Below are 19,688 nucleotides of genomic sequence, written 5' to 3' on the forward strand. Positions count from 1 at the left end.
AGCCTCCCACCTTGATTTGTATGTGTGTGCTACAGATTGAAGTCAGGTCCTTATGTTTGCAAAGCAAGCACTTTGCCCGCTGAGCCATCTCTGCTGTCAGGGCTATTAGTTCTGTCAAACTGTCATGTGACTGTAAGTTCCTTTTGACAAAACTCTTGACAGAAGAAGCACTGCCCTCTTGTGACATTCTTTACAGATGTCTGGCAATTTCATCTCCGTAAAGGTCATGTAAAGGGACACAATCACTCTTGTGTCCATTTTAGCTGCCCAGGAGCACTTGTGGGTAAGTAACAAGTGTTTGGAACCTGTGTGGCCAAGCCTGCTCTGCCTGCCTGTATCTGGCCATCACCTGTCTCTCTGGTCTCCGCTTGGACCCTAACCTTCTGGGGACACCCTGGCCTCCGCTGAATACCCCATCATGTCTCAAGTCACACCTCTTAAGATCTGTCCCCTTGGCATTGCAGCCTGAGCTGAAGTAGTTAGCCCTAGCTTCCAGAACCTTCCCTACGCAGACTCAGGAGTCCTGGAGAAACACAGAAAAGCCTAAGACACACAGCACACTTAGAGGGACTGTGAGACACCCTGGTTTTATCTCTTTGGCCTTAGTCCCTGAAAGGAACATGCTTTGGAGACATTTGGGCTTTCTTTTCTAGAATGCTGGGTGAGAGAGCACAGAGCATTTTTGTTTAGTCTTGCTCCAGGGAGTTTGGCGGGGAAACTGGTCCTGGTGTCCACAGCTGGGTCACCCCATTCAGACACATGAGGTCTCCAAGTCAGTCCAGCAGCCTTCCCACAGACCCAGGCTTCCAGATGCTCCGTGGAGCTCCCTAACTAACTTGGCCTGCTCCTCCCTAAGGTTCCCAAGAGCCTGTGGCTGAGGCTTGTCTGCTCGGAGCCCTGGGCAGTCCCAGGGTTTGAAGTCTCAGAGGGAGCCCAACTGGATGCCAGGCTTAAGTACTGCAAGCCAAGGTGTCTCCTCCTCTCTCTGCCAGTCTCCACCAGTTTCTACCACCCATAGGGCCAGCATGACTGTGACACAAGCCTAGGCTGAGATCTCAACAGCCTTCCATGGCTCCTCTATGCCTTTGTCACAGCCCAAACTCTGGATGCAGCTCCAGCACCCTGAGGCCTTTGGGCTTTTGCCTCTCAGCCCTGCTACCTTCCCTAGGCCCCCCACTCCTCATGGATCCCCCCTCATGGACCATGCTGCCACCTACATGGTAACCCAGAGCTCATGCACACTAGATTAGAGCTGATGTCTCACTTTATTTAGATTTTCCCACCCACGGCCAGCATCTCTGGACCCACTCTCAGGTTCAAGGTCTGGGACGGGAGTCCCTGTAACCCCTCTGGAGTCCCTAACTCAGCCAAGCAACATTTCTTTTTCATTCACAGACTCAGAGATGGAGGCCTAGTGGGTAGAGCCACTCTGGCAGTCTTTAATGAGGAGCGAGGGCTTGGCCAGGGCTCTTTGTGTCCTCACTGGGCTGTGGCTGCCTCTGGCCAAGGTTCAGGGAGCTGCCCATCTGGTTTGTCAGAGCCTCCAGCCTCTGGGCCAGGTTCGGGATCCCAGATCCTCCTACGGAGCAATGAGACTCAAAGCCACATCCCAGGCCTACTAAGGCCCAGGATCTTCCATGGAAGCCTCGAGTACCTTCTCCCCAAGTTCCCAGGCTCCAGCAGAGGTCAGGACTAAAGAGGAGGATTCTACCATGAGACTGGAAGACTGGGAATGAAAAAATCCTTAGAAATCCCACCCCACCCTTCCCTGTTTCAAGATGGAAACCCAAGGCTTACAAAACACTAATTCTCAAACTTCACCTCTTAGCATGGGTGGCATGTTCGAGGACCCTGAGGGCAAGGGCGGTGCAGAGGGTACTGTCTCCTCTCCTGTCAGCATCTCTGCCAGGAGTTGAGTCTGGGTCCAGTCACTATGGTTCCTGGGTGACATGGAGAAAGAATGAGCCTAGTGACTCCAAGCCTCCCCCCTCCCACTCCAGGACCCCAGGCTTGGCCCACCTCTCTCGTGGGGGCTTGGCAGAGCCTGGGATTGGTGAAGGTGCCCAAGGTGGGGGCCGTGCAGACAGAGATATGTGACCTGGTGCCTCGGGCTCCAGCCCCTGCTGAAAAGATCAAAGGCCATACTGGTGACCTCTCAGACTTTCATGTCTGGGTACCACTTCCTCAATGCTGACCCTAGCCACGCCCATTGCACAGGTTGCCAAGGACAGCACGCCACGCCACTATACAGATGTGGATCTCTCATTTCCCTCTGTGGGTGACAGGTGGTTCTTGTAATGTCTTCTCCAGGGATCGAGAGCTCTTTGAAGGAAGAGAGTAAAACAGAGGCAGGCCCAAAGCTCAGGCTGGTTTAAAGAAGTTTCCAGAAGGAATGGGTGAATGGGTGAAGAAGTAAATGCAGAAATGTGTGAATGAGATGATAAATGAGTGAGAGAAAGTAAACTCCTAAAAGATGGTGGGGCTGGAGGCCAGACAAGCAGACATTCCACACCCTGGACACAGAGAGGAACCCAGCACCCGTCCTTCACTCCTGTGCCCCTGTCCAGAAGCCGTGAAACAACTGGGACCACTGAGCTCCAGATTAATGTCACCAGGCTCACCTTGACTTTTCTTACCTGTGGCACATGGCACTCTCTCTGTGGGCAAGCCCAGTGGGCCAGGGATACTCGGCACAAAGGACAGAGGTGATAGCAGGAGCAGAGGGGTGGCAGTGCCTGCAAGAGGCCGTATCAGTGACTATGGCATTCTGGCTTGTCCCCCACAACCCAGGTTGGGTACTGAGACTCACATGGCAGGGGGCAGCCGGAACCGTTGAGAAGGGGCACATGGGGGCAGAGGGCTGCTGGGGAAGGGAACGTGCAGAAAGGAGGTGCCTGGAAAAAGAGTGGAGTCTAAACTTTCAGTCCCCAAACCAGACATCTCTCTACGAACTCATCCCTTCTATGAACAACCCTGTAAGGCAGCCAAGCCAAGACCCCGTTAACCAGAAGAGGGTCCCAACAGTTAGTGGTCCAATGACTACCCCAGGGTGACACATTCAGCCAGGAGGTGGCAGAGTCAGAAGCCAAAGCTACTGATCAGCCTCAGAGGCCTGACTCTTACTCTCAAAGCTCTCTGTGCTGGCTTTCACATGCCAGGCCTTCCATGTGGCTGCACTCACCTCTCCAGTCTATGGACCTGCTGGGCCAGGACATGCTGCTCAGCCTGGGCCAGGTCCCTGCTACTCCGCAGCTGTCTCACTTCCTTCCTAGTGGGGAGTAGGCTCTGGGTGATGGGAGGCAGAGCCAGCACCATGAGGAAGGTGGGAACCAAGGGGAGCAGAGAACCAAAAATGGGTAGGTGGCATCTTGGCCAAAGTGGATGAGCAGGAAGGGGGTGGGGTGAACAGAGTCCCAGTGCTAGCCCCACCATGCTCTACCTGAACCTTTCGTTCTCCAGCATAAACTCCTGCAGCATCCCATAGAGGTTCCGCTGGGCCCAGGCCTCCCGGGCCCCATGGGCACCTTGTGCTGCAGGAAAGGAGGACATTGCTAGGCTCGAAGCGACCCAGATTCTATCCACGTCTCCTCCCGGCCCCCAGGAAGCTCATACCCTTGGTGTGCACTTGATCCAGCTGGAGCCGTAGGTGACGATTCTCCTCTTGAAGCTGCAGCAGCTCAGCCTCTACTTGCTGGGGCGGCTTTGCTCCAGGGGACTACGGAGGAAGGAAACCAGGGTCATGTGGATTATATAGGCTGTGCACAGCACAAGGGATTCCCAGTGTGAGGTTCTGTGGAGCTTTGCATGCTGGCCCAGGTTGCACCTCGTCCACACTGCATCATCCTGAAGGGACTCAGTCAGAACTAGACATGATTCCAAGGCTAAACTCAGTTCTGCCCGAGTCTTGGCTTAGATTGGGATCCTCAAATTGACCACATATCAGACACCACATTAGGCCTAACCAGCTGAGGTCCTGGGTAGATCTTGATTACAGACACTCAGTCTCCAGCCTTAGGCCTGCCCAGACTCTCTAACTGTGACATAGACCCTTGGCTATGACCCTGACATCACCATGACATCATTCCCAGCATTCCAACCCAAATCTCAACTCTGATCCAGTCCTAGAATTTCACCCAGGAAGATAACTGGGGTTCTGGCTGTTACCTGCTCACCTTGGGACCCTGTGGCCGGGTGGTGACCCTCTGAGCTCGACTTGCATATCGCAGAGTGCTGAGAGTCTCAGGAAGGCACTGAGCTGAAGGGGACACGCAGGCGACCTAGACAGGCCAGCCGCTGAGTGCTTATCTGGAAAAAACCCTTCCCTAGGGCCCAACCCCTCTACCAGCTCCCCAATCTATCAGATACCATGAGTGTGACCCCATGACCCCCAAGTGAGTCGGCCAACAACTTGGTGAGCTTGCTGTCCCGGAAGGGAATATGGCTGTGCTTCCTCTGTGGGTCCAACAGCAGGGAGATGCAGTGGCCTGGTGAGAAGAGCAAGGCCCAAAGAGATTGCACTGTGTGACCAAAGTGGCCTGGCTGGGCTGTCGCAGTGCAGGAGGCTCAGCCAGGCTGATGACACACTAGTCCCATCTCACCGATTTCGCACCGACTGGGCTCTCTGAAGGCATAGATGTACTGTTTACCCACTTCCCAATGCTCAACAGAGATTCAAGAGATTTCTGACAGATAACTGACTAAAATGCAGCAGTTACCACACCATAGGCAAGTATTGAAGCCTAGGGAACTAGGGCCAGCCATGCAGCTGGGTACACAGACCTATTCCTTTCCCTGTACTGTGCCTTGTCTTCCAAGCATACGGGGGACATGTGTAGTGTGGTGGAAATTAGAATGTACAGACTGACAGCCCTCTAGCAGAAGAGGAAAGTCAGTGTCAGACCTGATCTCAGAACCTCAACCCTCATCTGTAGCCACAAGTCCTGTGGTCTCCCTAGTACAGCAATGGATCCAGAGCAGAGAAGGGATCCAGAAGCCAGATCAGTAAGTCCCCGGGTCTTACCCAATGACAGTAGGCTGCGGTTAATACTGTTGGCCTCAAGCATCAGCTGCCCCCGGGATCCCGTGGCTGTCACCTTCTCACTGCCTGCCAGGTCCACGAAGCACAGCTTTCCTCCAACAGGGGGCTCCCCAGGGTCTACAGAGGGTACCTGCTGAGGTGAGTGAACCAGCACTTGATGGGAACTTGGAGAGGACCGTCCCCCATCAAAGTCACAATGTCTCAAGGTCAAAAGTTTCCCCCATACACCCAGAAGATCCAAGTTGGTTTCTACGTGCAAAGACAGAGCCTTGATGGGTATCCCTGAGCCAGCCCTCTCCCAGGCTGCACACTCACAGTTGGGCGGCTGACATAGAGTGTGAGCAAGGCGTGGCTTCTGCTGGATGCCCGGTTCAAGGTATGTGAGGAGCTCCGGCGACGGCTGAGACCTGAGGAAGGAGAGACATGAGGAGCTGTAGCCGCTAGGAGGAAAGGGCCATTCCCCAGGAAGAAGACTGTCAAGAGAGGTATGGGGACAGAAGCACAATGGACCACCTTAAGGAGTGAGGGGCACCAGCTTTTGTCTGAAGAGAGAGATCAGCAGAGAAGTGTAATGCTGGGGCCAGAGCCAGTATCCCCAGTGCCTGCAAGAGGTGGGTTCTAAGCAAATGCTCAAATGAGGCACCTAAGGCTGGAATGGTAGGAGCTTATAGATAAGTTAGGCTAAGAGGTATGACCATCGCTCTTAGGGCCTGCAAGGGTGGAAGGTCAGAAAGCAAGAGGAGTGAGCGAGAGGACGTGGGCAGGAAATCTGGAAGGCAAGGCAACCTGAGTGTGGGCAACTGAGTGAGTTGCTGCTTTGCTGTCCCTTTCTGAAGCCCCCATTCCAGAAGCCTCGGTCAGGTCCCCAGGGAGCCTCAGAGAGAGCAGTAGAATCCTGCCTCCCAAAGCTCCCATGGGGTAGCCTACCCATCTGCAGGAGCTCCATCAGGGTCTGTAGAGTGCCAAACTCCACCACCCGAAGCTGCTCCACATAGAAGCCTCGAGCCTTGCTCCACCTAACAGGCAGAGGCCTCGGAGAGCCCAGGCTCAGCAAGTCCAGAACCTGGGAGCAGAGGGAAGAGAAGCAGGCTCCATCCATATCCCTTTGACAATGGTAACCCGTCTCCTTCTGCTTCTTAGCATCCTTGGTCCTTGGAACAACTTACCTTCCTGCCTGATGGACTGCCATTCGCTTACCTGCTCATTGTAGATCTCCAGGTAGGAGGCTCGGAGGGTGACAGGTGTACCCAGGTGCTGCACTCGGTCTAAGAGCCAGGTGAAGGTCCTTTGCATGATGCCAGCCAGGCTGGGTGGCACAGGCACCCCTTCCCCCTGGGGACAAAGACAGTTGTGGTTGCAGCTCAGCAGCAGCAGCAGCAGCATAGTAAGAGCCACCCTCTCTGCAGAGTGCTAACTGTGCTAGAAGCCGTGCCGCGCTCCCTGACACCATCTCATTGAAATATCTCCGTAGTTCATCAGTATCACCCCACAGACCAACTGAAAGCAAGTAGTTGCCCAAATTAGACTACAAACGCGCTCCAAACTCAAGTCCCCGCCTTCCTTTTCTCAGATACTAGGTCCTGAGCCAACAGGGTGGAACAGCCTTGGTCTCGCCCTTTCCACTCCGGAGTACCACCCACAACCCTAACCTGGGCCAGAGCTCAACCCTGCTGCCCACCTGAGGAGGAGGTCCTGTCAGAGTGTAAGTCTTCCCCGAGCCAGTCTGGCCAAAAGTGAAGACCGTGCAGGAGAAGCTGTGGATGGCAAGGGTGTGGCTGGGCCCTGGAGGCGGGGATCCGGATAGTACTGAGACCCACACCCCATGCAATCCACGCCTCACTCACCCACGCAGCGCTAGCTCTCCCAGGCGCTTCATGCCGCATGCCCTGAACACATCTTCCTGTGTGCACGCCCCGTCCAGTACAGCGCCAAAGCGGAACGCCACGTCGGGTCCTCCACCCGGGGGGCTCACCTGGGGAGGAGGATGGCGTAGGGGCGGTGCACTGTGCAGGATCCAGCACCCCATGGGGAAGGGCCCTTTTCAGGAGGGCGGGACACGCTGAAGGAACGGTCAATGGAGTGGACTGGCATCTTGGAGGGGAGGAACCCTCTGGGATGAGGGAAACACAGTGTAGGGATGAAGCATTTGGAGAGGTGGGCACTCTGGAACACGCAGAGTATCTAGGAGTGGGGCATTCTGGGGAAGGAGAGGCCATCTTGGGAAGGCAGAGACTATCTGCATTCTGTGGGGGGAGGGGCAATCTGCAGAGAGAGGGGTCCTAAGGCAAAGGTGTTCCAGGGGTCCCCATCCACAGGTCCCTTTGCAGAGGTTGGGAAGGCTTCTCACCTGCAGAGTTCGGGTTCCTGAGCAGTGCAGTGCACTCTGCTCCCCTCTACGCAGCTCTGCAGTGCTCATGGGACGCACCCTGGCATCCAAGAGAGATCAGAAGGCCTATCCAGATTGTGCTTTTGGTCCCTTTCGGCCCAGGCGCCTCCTAGCCGTCCCTGTTCCATACTTACCTGAGAACCACTTGAATAGGAGTTTCTGGTCCTTCTGGTCCCTGCTCCAGGCTCCACGCTGGGTCTCTGTGGCCACAAGAGAGTTACCCTAGTCCCTGCCTTTAGTCGCTGTCCTCCGGGTGCACTTCAAGGGATCCATGACTGACACAAATTGTGCTTACCCGTCAGGAGAGCCACGCTCCTCCATGCCTTGTACTATGCACGATTCCTTTCTCTCTCTAGTATGCCTCCCTCTCACCACAGCCAGACGGCCCAGACACACCTTACACCCCCCTCTCCAGTCCCCCACAGCCAGTCATCCAGAAAGACTCCAGCCTGCCCAGAGCTAGCAAGTTAAAGATTTACCCATGCCACCCGTGAGGTGGGGAAAGTCCCATGCCAGGGCATTCTAGCTGGGGTGTGGGGGGGTGTGGGGAGGGGATTCTGGTGTCTAAGGTTCCCTAGCTTTTGGCCAGTCTACTCTGGAGGCATCTAAAGGACCGCCTAGACCATCTTTCTTTGTCACAGTGACACAATTCAGGGAAAGGCTCAGCCAAGGCCACACCCTCCCTCTCTCAATATCTCAGCCTTTCCTCAGCACAGAGCTCAGGGTGTAGAGGACTACGGAAAACTTGGCTGGCTGGCTGGCTGGCTGGCTGGCTGGCCTCTGGGCTGAGCTGACATCAGCCTCCCAGCATCTGGTTAAACATTGATACACCTGCTTCTGCCTAGCCAAGTGGAATCCAAAGGCAGCATGGTGTTTAACTCCATTGGTCTGGCTTACCGAAGCAGCAACAGCAGCAGAGATGTCTGTGAGTGGACTCAGGCTGGACCACTCCTCTTCTTTGCTAGTCTCCAGGATGACCCTAGGCCTGATCGGTGGTATGTAGACCTGCCCATTGCTGCTGAGAAGACAGGCTGAAACAACCAAGGGTATGGAGTCTGTGGGGTAGCACAGAGGCTTGTTAGTGCAAGAAGTGAGGGGGCAGGTGAGGAACTTCCAATTCAGGAAGGCAGGGATGAGGTGCAGCGATGGGGCAGGTGAAGGAGTACACTGCCTGGACTCCTCAGAGAACTAGAAAGCCACTGAGGGTCACAACCAAGGAACTGACAGCCAGGTTGCCATTGCTGCTGAGTCAGCAGGAGGAACATAAGAGTACATAGAAGGCATCATGGGCAGTGTGTGTCATGGACGCTCTTAAGTCTTGGATTTCTACTCTGGATTGATGGTGAAAGTGATGAATCAGACCTTGAAGAGAGTCAAGTAGATGGAGTATGTAAGAGGAGAGAGTACAGTGCCTGTGTTCTCTCTACCCATCTCTTTCTGTTCCTGTCTCTCTGTCTCTGTGCATGTGCGAGCACGCATGACAGAGGACAATCAGGTGTCACTTTTGCCTTCCACTAAGAAGAAGGGCAGATCTAGTTCACTTGGCAGAGTGCCTAGCATGAGTGAAACCCTAAATTCAACCCCTAATACTACAACAGCTAGGCACATGCCTGCAGTACCACACTCAGGAGGGTGAGGCAGGCATCAGAAGTTCAAGGTCAGCCTTAGCTACATAACAAGTTCAAGGCTATCCTGGAATCCATGAGGTTAATCTTGGTGTCAACTTAACTGGTTCTGGAATTGTCTAAGGGATTATGTGAGGTGGCAAGACACTCCCTAAGTATGGGTAACACCTTCTGGTGGCAGCCCAGAGAATAGGACACAGGAGAAGGAAACTTTGCTTTTTGTCTGCTTGCCCTCACATTGTGCAAGGCTGTTGCTGACTCTGATGCAACTTTTTTTTTTTGCCGATATTAAAACCAGCTTCTTAAGCTTCCAACATAGAGGAGAAATATACAAATGCACTGTCATAGATGGTGTAAGTGTCAGGATTCTCCAGGGAACAGAAATGAAATACACACTAAATACATATATATGTGTATGGCTCAGATAATTTATCTACAGTTTTTACCATACTTTATGTATAGAAATATAACATACATATTAAATAACACTATAATAATATAATTTGATATAGTCTCAGACTTTGTTTTGGAGACAGGGTCTCATTATGTAGCCCTAGTTACCATGTAAATCAGGCTGGCCTTAAACTTACAGAGATCTGCCTGCCTCTGACTCCAGGGTGCTGGGATTAAAGGTCTACTTAACTAAAGATCATTGTTTTCTTCTAAGGAAGCTAGAGGACAGTATAGTCAGCCAAGAAATAGAAATTGCGCAGCTAAGAGCAGGACCAATGAAATGCAGAGCTGACACACAGTAAAGAACACACACATACACACACACACACACACACACACACATAATATGAAGGATTTATTAGATTGGCTTAGAAGACACAGTCTGTGTACTCCAGCAATCTCTGTCTTCACACAGGAAAGACTGAGACCTGGTAGATGTTCTGTCTACAAGGCAGGAAGCCTCAGTAGTCCCAATATGTCACTGTAGGCCTGGTCACTGGTTTTCAGACCATTTTGGAAGTATGAAGAAGTTGGGTTTGGATACCAGGGAAGAATAGTATCAACAATAGCAGCAGCAGCAGCAGCAGCATAAGTGGCAGGGTAGATGCACTCATTAATAGAGTAGATGAGCTTGCCAGAAAGACTCAAAGGCAAATAGCCAAAAAGCAAGAGCATTTCTCTTAGAAAAGCATGTGTCTGTGCCACCACTGGGAATGTACTACCCACAGTAAGGCCTTCCCACCTTATCTGTTGGTGGCACAATTCTATGGGCTACGGTGCTGGGTTGAATAAGAAGGAGGAAGCAAGCCGAGCTCCAGCATCTACCAGTCTGCACCTCCTGACTGAGGATATAATTTGACAGCATATCTCATTTCCTTTGCCACAACTTTCCCATTATGATGGCCTGTGTGTCTCCCAAACCGTGAGCCAAAATAAACCCTTCTTTAAGTTGCTTCCGCAAATTGTTTTGTCACAGTATTGAGAAACATAGCTAAATCAGGGGATTAAATATCAATCATGAAAAAGCACATAAAGCTATTTTTTCTAGTTTTAGCTCCATCATGATTTTTGCTCTGTTTTGGGGGTGCACCTGTGAATTCAACTTCCCGTGTCTTGAAATAGCAAGAACTATCTTTGCAGCCAGAAGAATTCAACCTATGCTATTTCTCTGAGGTCAGAACTGTGAAGATTAATATCTTTTTAAAATTCCATTGACCGTTTGTGAATTGGGAATGAGACACGCAAGTCACCAACTACTTTTGTCACTTTGACACATTTATAAAAAGTGATTTTTTAAAAAATAATGTTTTGAAGAAGAATTTTTTTTACCTGAAAACTCTTATCCCCCTTTTGATTAAAATAATACCAAGCTAGGCATGGTGACATATCCTTTAATCCCAGCACTCAGGAGGCAGAAGCAGGGAGATCTCTGTGAGTTTAAGACCAACCTGATCTACATAGCAAGTTCCAGGCCAGCCAGGGCTGCGTAATGAGACCCTATCTCCAAAAAGGAAAGAAAAAAAAAGTTTAAAACTGTATCAAATCATATTATCATAGTGTTACTTAATGTGTATGTTATATTATTACACATAGAGTATGGTTTAAAAAACTGTTTAGATAAGTCATCTGAGCCAGTAAGATGGCTTGGTGAGCAAAGGTACTTGAGGCTAAGACTAAAGATCTGAGTTTGATTCTTGGGACCCATCTGGTAGAAGACCAGAATAGATTCTTACAAGCTGTCCTCTGACTCCCCCCCCCAAACACACTACCACATACATCACCACCACACAAACACGCACACACAAATAAATAAATAAATAAATAAATAAATGCAAAAGGTTGGAGAACATACAAACCAGTGCTCCTTGTTTCCATCTCAGGAAGCGGGAAGGACAGCATGGTCAACCAAGAAAAAGGAAGAAGGAAAGCGCACAGCTAAGAGCAGAGACCAGTGGAATGCAAAACTGACACACAGCACAAAATGCCAACTTTAAAGACAACAAAGTTGTCTTTAAAAAAAAAAACACCAACCAAGGATCATTCATGGACCAGACCAAGGCCCACTACACAGATGTGGCCCATGGGCAGCTCAGGCCTCCTGTGAGTCTCCTAGCAAGGGAGCAGTGGCTGTCTCTAACATGGACTCTCTTGGATGCTTTTTGATCACTTCCCCCTGGTGGGGTTGCCTTGCCTGGCCACAGAGAAAGAGGATATGCTCAGTCCTCATGTGACTTGATGAGCTGGGATTAGTGGGGAGGGGGGAAGAGCTCCCCTTTTCTGAGGAGTAGGAGAGTAGGGATGGGGGAAGAGAGAAGTAGGGTGGAGGCTACGATAGAGATATAAAGTGAATAAATAAAAGTTAATCATAATGAGGGGGCTGGAGAGAGGAGTGAGCAGTTAAAATCAAGTCCTTGCTCTCACAGAGGACCAAAGTTCAGTTCTCAGCACCTATATCAGGAAGCTCACAACTACCCATAACTCTAGCTCTGGGGGATTGAACACCCTCTTCAGGCCTCCAAGGGCACCCACCTCATAGAAAATGAGGAAAAAGTGGATTTTTAGACGTTGCCAGTTGGACTCCATTTAGAAGAGCCCAATTTTATATTAACAGTGTCCAAAGCACCACAATGAGTAAGCAGGTGCATATGTGTCTTGTTCCTGCAGAAGGTGGAAGTGAGGATAACAAGGCTGGAATCACTTCCTCCTCTGCTTCAGATGCTGTTGTGATGAAAAGGCAAGAGTTGTCTTTTGGATGAGACGTGTATAAATACCAAACTAATTAATGCGGAGAGAGGAGCGGGCACACAAAGACAACCAGTGTCAGAAACAAAAAGGGACCTTGTTAGGAATATTATAGACATTAAAGATCAAGACACTCCTATAAATGTCTTTATGCTAATAATCTGAACTTGGGCCCACTCAGACATTGGCAGACAAATCCGTTGAGACACTTGATTAGTAAAATGGTTAGGGGAAATGAGTAGATATCTGTGTGATTGCATATCTGTTTAACAAGGTGGATTTGTAATGGAAAACCTCCCAACAAAGGAGACTCTTGGCTCTTTGGAAGATTCACTGAGGAATCATCCAAACATAAAAAAGCATCAATATCAGTCTTGCACAAACTCAGTGCTGGAGGCAGAGGGAGCACTTCCAAACTCTTTATTGTTGTTGTTGTTATGGTTGTTGTTATTGGATGAATTCCTGATATCCAATCCTTAAAATGACAGATGAAAAGAAAATGTCAGGTCATTATCTCCAATGAACACAAATGTTAAAATCCCAAGGAATTGTCATACAGTCAAACACAGTGAGATATAAAATGCACAACACTTGAAAATTAACCAGGGTAGCTTAAAACACACTGCAAGAAAAAAATCAAACACTATCCCCAAAAATACTTAAAACAATTGTAAAATATGTTATTTGTGGTTTTAAAAAAATTCTGAGCAACAAGGAAGTATAAAATGGATACTCCTTAACTGAATAAAGGTTATCTATACCCGATCTGTTTAACATCCTATTTAATTATTAAAATAACTCCTTCTTCCATTAACACAATATAAATTGGTAAAGTTGTCTCTTCAGAGATTGCTTTCAGGGCCTCTCTCATACCAATAGTCATGGATACTCAAATTCCTTGCATAAAATACATTGGAGGCAGTGCTGGAGAGATGGCTCAGCAATAAGAGCGCTGGCTATGCCAAGCATGGGGACATGAGTTCAAATCCCCAGCACAGGTAAAATCTGAGGGTGGCCATGCTGCCCTGTAACCCCAGTGCTAGGGGGTTGAGATTGCTGAGGCAGGCTGGTAGCCAGCCCAGCTCCAGATTCAGTGTCCCAAAGGAATAAAGTGGAGATCGAGACACCTGGCTTTTAAGTTAAAAATGAACTAAGATGCCTCAGACGTGTGCATATTGACACTCGCATGCTCACATGTTTCAGGTGAGGTTGTCTATACCATCATGCTTAGTGTTTCTGCTTGGTGATGTATAGTAATGCTAAACATATCCATACTCCACTTTCCAGCCACTCCACTTAGCCTGTGCCAACACAAACGGGAAGTACACACTCACCAAAAAGCATGGCCAGGAACATTCTAGCAGCTTTAGACTTATATTAGCCATCATTTCCACCACCCATGCCTCTCCCTTCATTCTCATACCTTCATCAGCACTGTCTCCATAATTCATCACCTCCAACACCTTCATCATCAGTGGTCCCATAGTCACTTAGTTACTGCATCCCATCACGACCACTGATGTCCCCACCAGTGCCATCCTTTGCAGCCTGTGCTTTTTCATTCTAGAAAGTTGAAGATGAAAGCACCTCACTGGTTTGGTACTGAGTGTGCTGCTAGCTGCTAGCCCATCCCACAGCTAGGGCTGACTCTGTGCCTTCCCTTCCGAGCCAGTCTCTATTGCCTTGATGGAGGTAGAGGCAGAAGGAAGCTTGTCCTCACAGGGCACAGCTCCAGGCCTCACTAGAGGGCAGCAGAGCACCATGCCAGCATGGCCTTGGGGCTGGCCACAAAGGTGCTTTGTCGGGTGGGATCTTCACTTTTTGGATGCCTTTACCTCGGCTTATGAACTGAGAAGGCTGATGGCCTGGGTTAGGAGAAGAGGAAGAATGTACGCTCAAAGTTCAAGGTGGCTCTTTGAGGGTGTGACAGAACAGATTTGAGCAATCCAGGGACTCTCCTACCACATCCTTGTCCCCTCTCTACCTCTGGTACTGCTCCCCCTGGGAAGGCCCCACCCTGATTCCCTTGTGGATCTGAGTAAATTGCAAGCCATCTAGCCCGCGACATGATATCATTGGCTATGTCACCTGCTGGCTGTTCCTGTCCCCTGCTCCCACCCTGTGTCCCAGCCTCCAGTGTTCCAGTCCCACTTTGGCCAGGACCTCTGCCTCCCACTTGGCTGGTGATGGCCACGCCTTGCAAGCCTTCCTGTGGAGAGCCTCAATGCACCCATCAGGCTAGGCTAGAGGCCTTCCCTGGAGTTCCAGTCTCCTGATCTACTCTCTATGTCAGTCTCAACCACACGGGGTTGATGTGGGGAGGGCTAATGGTGGATAGGGACATGGCCTCTGAGCTAGCATGGGGCCAGAATCAGGGACGGTGGGTGTTCTGGAAGGAGGCAAGGGAGGCCCTGTTTCCCTTCCGAGCCCATCGCCCCTCCATGCTTTCCTCCCCAACTAACCACAAACCCTCAACTTCATAATGTAAGCATCCATTTGGGGACTCATTTATCCTGGAGGTCGTCCTGCTACAGAGTACTCTCAGCTGTCCCCAGAGACAGGTGACATTCTCTTTGTCGGGGACAGCTGGCCTCTCAACCCAATCACCTTTTGCAAATTTAGAATTTCCAGAGGGAGGGAGTCAGGCTCTGTTTGATCCAGGTGCACCCATCTGTCAGTGCCCGTGGTTAGTCCTAGCACTCTGCTGATGTGGATATGAGGAGAGGCTTGGTCCTTTCGGTTAGGAACAGAAATGGGACAGTCTAAGGCTCCCTCTACTGCTCAGCATGATCCTGGACAGAAGGAGCCAAGAAGCAGACACTGTGGAAGTTTCTCCTTCATGACGCTGCTCATTTTTCGGAGCTCTTCCCACACTCCACCCCAAGCATGCAAAGCCAGAACCACGCAGGGCCTGCTTTCAGATGTTCCCACTTGCTGTGATTGCTCATAGAAAGGAGTAAGCTGGAGGACTCACAAAGCCCTCTGGAGCAGGCACCAAGCAGCTGCGGCTACAGTTTTCAGACTGAAAGCTGACAGAGGTGCTGTGGGGCTGGCTGGGGGCAGTGTGGAAACCACCAACAGCCTCAAGCAGAGGTGAAGAGTCATGGTTGGCACCCTGGTTGTTCTCCTCCCTGGGGGATCCCACCAGGCAAGGATCTGGGGTGAGGGCACTGCTCTAAACAAGCCCTGGTAGTCCCAGCTGCTTGACAGAGGAATGGAAGTCTGGCAAAGGGAATAGTGGCACTCTGAAGCCAGGCTTTGCTTGTTGGTAGTGATAAGCCTCTCCCGGTGGTGGGGGAATTCAAAGACTTGCCAGGAAGAATGTCCCTGGCAGTAATTTTCCTCTCAGAGTGATGACACGTCTGGGCAAGGATGCTGAATGGTAGGTTTGCTGGACCATCCTTGCTCACCATATGTGCCTCTGTGTCTGAAAACCTCTGCTGAGAATTCACAGCCATTGACTAAGGGAGCTTTTTCTACTTCCCTTGAATTCATTAGACTTTCCCCGCTTTCCAAATGGGGAAACTAAGGCCGAGACGCTAAGTAACTTTGTTCAATGTCTAAGTGGTAGAGCAGGAATCAGAACTTGTGTCCTGACCCTGCTTCCTGCACCCCTCCCCCAGCAGGCTGATTGCAAGGCTGTACTTGGATACCCGAAGTTTACCTTATAGACACTTTTGCAAGAGCAAGTCCTCTCCGTCCACCCTGTGGGCTCAGGGATCCAATCTGGCTTTTCTGGTTTGGCAGCAAGCACCCGCTGAACCGTCACACTGGCCCCTTTTCTCACGTACCCCAGAATGACCTTAAACTCACTATGTATTGGGAAGTGACATTAAACTCCCAACCCTCCTGCCCCTTTGTCCCAAATGGTGGGATGACAGACCTGCCCTATCATGCCTGATTTGAAGTGATGCTGGACATTGAACCTGGGGCTTCAAGCATGCTGGGTAAGTACTCTGCCAGCTGAGCTACATCCTCAGCCTGTGTCTGTTTTTCAGTGTGTCCTTTCTTCTGTCAGGACTGCTGTCTCCCTAGGCGGTGGATCCCCTCCCCTCCTTTCTGTAAAGTGCAGGACTCACTGTGAATCTCTGGCTGCACTGAGCAGAACTGTGCACAGGCCCAGCCTCCAGAGCCCTTGAGGTCCTGCAAGCTTTTTCTAAACGTATCCTCCTTCTCAGCTTCCTTGGCGCAGGTGATGGGAGGTACCTATTGGGCTGACTTGAGTTCAAAACTCTATGCATATGATGTACAGGGCCCCAAACCTATGATAATAATCCACTATGCCATTCTGAGCACAGAGTGGTTGCCAAAGACAGGCCATCCAGCCTTACCCATCTATAGGTGGGTTGAATAACTGCTTCAAGGAACTCCAAAGCCTTCGTGGAGCTTGCCAAGACTAGAGGAGACCGAAAGGATGCTCTGGGATTGCAGGGTAAGATCTTCAAGCAGCTAGATCTAATACCAAAGACCGTGGGAGAACAAGGGCTAGCGAATCCAGGAAGGCTCCCTAGAGGAGGGCAACACTTGGTTAGGCCTGAAAACATGAAGAGAAATTGGGACAGCAGAAGAAAGAAAGAAAAGCATTTCAGGTGAAGGGAATAGCATGTGCAAAGGGCCGGGGGTGGGAGAAATAACTTGAACTGCTGCTCAGAGAATAGTAGGCATATGCTTGGTAGGGTCCAGTTCCCAAGAGTCAGTTTCCTAGGAAGTCTAGGGTGCATGCCTGGCTAAACCCTGCTTCTCTTTACCCTTCTGGATAGGCCTGCATGGGGAAGTCCAGCCCCTGCCCTTCCAGGGGTCTAGCACCCTCACGGACACATAGGGGAGGTGGGGCTGGGATTGTCTAGAAACAAAGGCACCCTAGGCTAAGCCTCTCAGGGTGCCTTCTTCTCCCGGGCACCTTACCACATAAATTCCTGCCCCTGCTGTGCTGTCCCTGCATACCTTCTACAGCAAACTGCTTCCTTTCAAAGCACTGAGCACTTCCTGCCCCACGGCACATGCCACTCGCTCCCTCTTCCCAGAGAAATGACTTCCCGTCTGCTCCTCACAAGAACGGCCTCATTATCACCAGGTTTGTCACTTTGCAATGACACTCTAAACTCCCCTGTGTCCCACACTCACATCTTGTCTCCATCTCTTTCCTCACCTTCTGCCCTAGACTTCACAGTCGCACTTGCTTGTTGCTTGTGTCTAGCGCAACCAACGGGGCAAGGCAAAGTCTTAGTTATAGGGACCATAGTTTTCTCAAGGTCCAGGAGAGGGCTTAACACAGAATAAACATTCTGAGATGATCACATAGAGAGAAAGAGAAGCGTGTGTTAGGTCCTAACTGTCAGGAGCTTTATTGCAGTGTCAGCACTCTAGAGGTGCCTGGCACCGGGAACATGCTCAGTAGTGACAACGCATGAGAGCGGGAGGGGGGAAGAGGGGGGATCGCTCCAGTTTCCCTCAAAGTCCTTCTGCTCTACATGTCCCCCAAAAGTCAGGGAGACCTACCCCCAGTGCCGTAGGTCTACTTTGAGGTCACCACACTATTGAAGGTGCTGGGATTAAAGGCGTGCGCCACCACCGCCCAGCGTCTATATATACTTTTCAGTGTGTTCATTATTGCCTGAAACCCAGCCATGGACCCGGTCTGTGCTCATTGCACAGACAGCAAAACAGCTCTGGAGGCTGTCATGTTGATGGCATTTAAGATCTGTTATGGGCTTTCGGCCACAGGACAGCCTGTCTGGAGTGTTTGGAAGGGGTGAGGCACATGGTGTAGAGTGAGAATGTTCCTTGGAGTTTGTGTACATGTGAATCAACTGCCATCACTTGTGTGGGAGGCAAGAGGGACGTAACATGTGGAGTCTGGCAGTCGACGCTGGGTGTCTTCCTCAACTGTTTATCTTGTTTGTTTGTTTGTTTAATGCAGAGTCTCTCACTGAATCCAGGGCTTACAAATTGGTTGTACTGGATGGGCAAAGAGGAATCAGGTATCTTTCAATGTTGGGGTTACCAGTGCATGCCACAAGGCCCAGATTTTGTTGTTACTATTTCTCATGGGTTCTTGGAATTAAACTCAAGTCCTGGTGGTTACAAGGCAAGAGTGTACTGACTGACTGGGCAATCTCCTTAGCCTTGGGTCATCATTGTTGCTGTTTGAGACAGGGTCTATCTATATAGCTTTGTCTAGCATGGGACTTGCTATCTCACCAGCCTAGCCTTGAACTCTTGATCCTCCTTCCTCAGCCTGCTGAAATCTGAGACTCCAGACTTGCACTCTAGGACTGTGTCCTAGCACCCAAGGCTTTTATTAAGATGCAAATACAAGGGCAGTCCTCTGGGCCATGGATCTGTTTGTCTCCCAAATCCTCCACAGCTGAAAGATGCTGACAAGAGACTAGCTGGCCCTGGATGGACAGGGACTTGCTCAGGGTCACCAGGCCAGGCGACAGGACCAGGAAGGGCTGGACCACCTCCCCCACTGTGAGCTCTGGCACAGGGGCTGGCTGGGCTCAGTGGGCCTTTGTGAGGCCACATACCTGGGCTGGGAGGCCGCCACCCAGCTATGAATAGCAGCCTCTTTCCTTCCTGCAGCGCCCGGCAGGCGCATGCCCTCCCCTGCACACGCACTCACACGCACTCACGCCTGCTTAGCTCGCTCAGGAAAGTCAACAGGAGTATTTGAAAAGTCTTTCTGTGTAGAGAATCTGTTTGGATAGGGGGAGGACGGGAGAGCCAGCCAATAGGTAGAAATATTAATGAACCTAGTTATAAAGGGCCCATTCACGGCTCGCTGGGTAAATAGGGCTCTTGTCGGGAGGCCACGTTATCTGCCAAGTTCAAGAATGTGGTTTGAAAAAATAGAATTTAAAGAGCTGAGGTGGAGCCTTAAATGGCCGATGTGCTGGAGCCACAGCCAAATGAGGGAGGAGCTGGGCTGGCCAGGGCACTGGGCAGGGGTTTGGGTATAGGCTTGGGCACAGAGCTGGGAAGGGTGGGGGGGAATTCAGAGACAGCAGGCTGGGTGCCCAGTGAGTGCTTGTGGTGTCCCTTCCTCCCTCAGGTGCCTGGCCAAGGACTGGTAGTTTTTCTGCTCAGTCCCAGCCTAGTGCATATAGCTCCCCAGCTCAGGGACTTTGGGGGGGTCAATGGGCTAAAGGAAGGGAAACTGACCTCTTCTTCCTTAGGCCACATGCTGTGATCCCACAAGCTAGTCTCCTTCAGCTACCACCAAGCTGCCTTAAGTGTCTAAACTGTGTGAGAAAAGAGCAGAAAGGCCGGACTCAGTTAAGCTATTCATTTCACATGGGGCAAGCTTCAGCCTGGGGGAGAATCAGTAGCTCAGGGGTACTCAGCCATCCTGGAGCAGAATTAACATTGGCTTCCAGAAGTTTCTTACTGGAAAGAAGCACCCAAGAATGAGACCTGTCTGCCACAGTCAGGATACCTTGTC

General features: G+C 50.8%; 2 protein-coding genes across 14 annotated transcripts in view; one reads left to right on the forward strand and one right to left on the reverse strand.

Moving 5' to 3' along the window:
* Window positions 1-1,246: 1,246 nt before the first annotated feature.
* On the reverse strand, window positions 1,247-7,857 carry KIF12 (kinesin family member 12). 9 transcript variants are annotated; one of them, XM_084780075.1, is made up of 19 exons: window positions 7,720-7,857; window positions 7,559-7,624; window positions 7,386-7,464; window positions 6,883-7,010; window positions 6,717-6,792; window positions 6,236-6,370; window positions 5,966-6,101; window positions 5,354-5,445; window positions 5,021-5,171; window positions 4,366-4,484; window positions 4,173-4,277; window positions 3,613-3,715; window positions 3,440-3,530; window positions 3,182-3,283; window positions 2,810-2,894; window positions 2,637-2,735; window positions 2,020-2,120; window positions 1,822-1,940; window positions 1,247-1,579 (listed from the first exon to the last, which is right to left on the reverse strand). In XM_084780075.1, exons 1-19 carry the CDS (start codon window positions 7,743-7,745, stop codon window positions 1,440-1,442), a joined length of 1,953 nt encoding a protein of 650 aa, XP_084636201.1. In that variant the 5' UTR covers window positions 7,746-7,857; the 3' UTR covers window positions 1,247-1,439. The 9 variants fall into 9 exon arrangements, with proteins under 9 accessions (XP_084636201.1, XP_084636200.1, XP_084636204.1 ...); XM_084780074.1 differs by having other exon boundaries at window positions 2,020-2,123; window positions 5,021-5,168; window positions 7,720-7,856; XM_084780078.1 differs by having other exon boundaries at window positions 3,182-3,268; window positions 7,720-7,856.
* Window positions 7,858-8,318: 461 nt separating this feature from the next.
* Window positions 8,319-19,688, forward strand: part of COL27A1 (collagen type XXVII alpha 1 chain) — a 159,423-nt gene continuing 148,053 nt past the window's right edge. For 2 of the 5 annotated variants that reach the window (XR_014783404.1, XM_084802623.1), the window contains exons 1-2: window positions 8,319-8,419; window positions 18,165-18,225. Coding sequence is in view for 1 of the 5 variants with exons in the window: in XM_084802623.1 (XP_084658749.1) it covers window positions 8,344-8,419; window positions 18,165-18,225 (137 nt within the window). In the remaining 4 variants the exon portion in view is untranslated. Of the gene's footprint in view, window positions 8,471-15,902; window positions 16,677-18,164; window positions 18,226-19,688 lie in introns of those variants that run through there. The other 3 variants (XM_084802626.1, XM_084802625.1, XM_084802627.1) reach the window with 3 other exon arrangements.

The sequence above is a fragment of the Acomys minous genome (genome assembly GCF_964271855.1).
Source record: "Acomys minous genome assembly, chromosome: 1".
In the NCBI taxonomy this organism is placed as follows: domain Eukaryota; kingdom Metazoa; phylum Chordata; class Mammalia; order Rodentia; family Muridae; genus Acomys; species Acomys minous.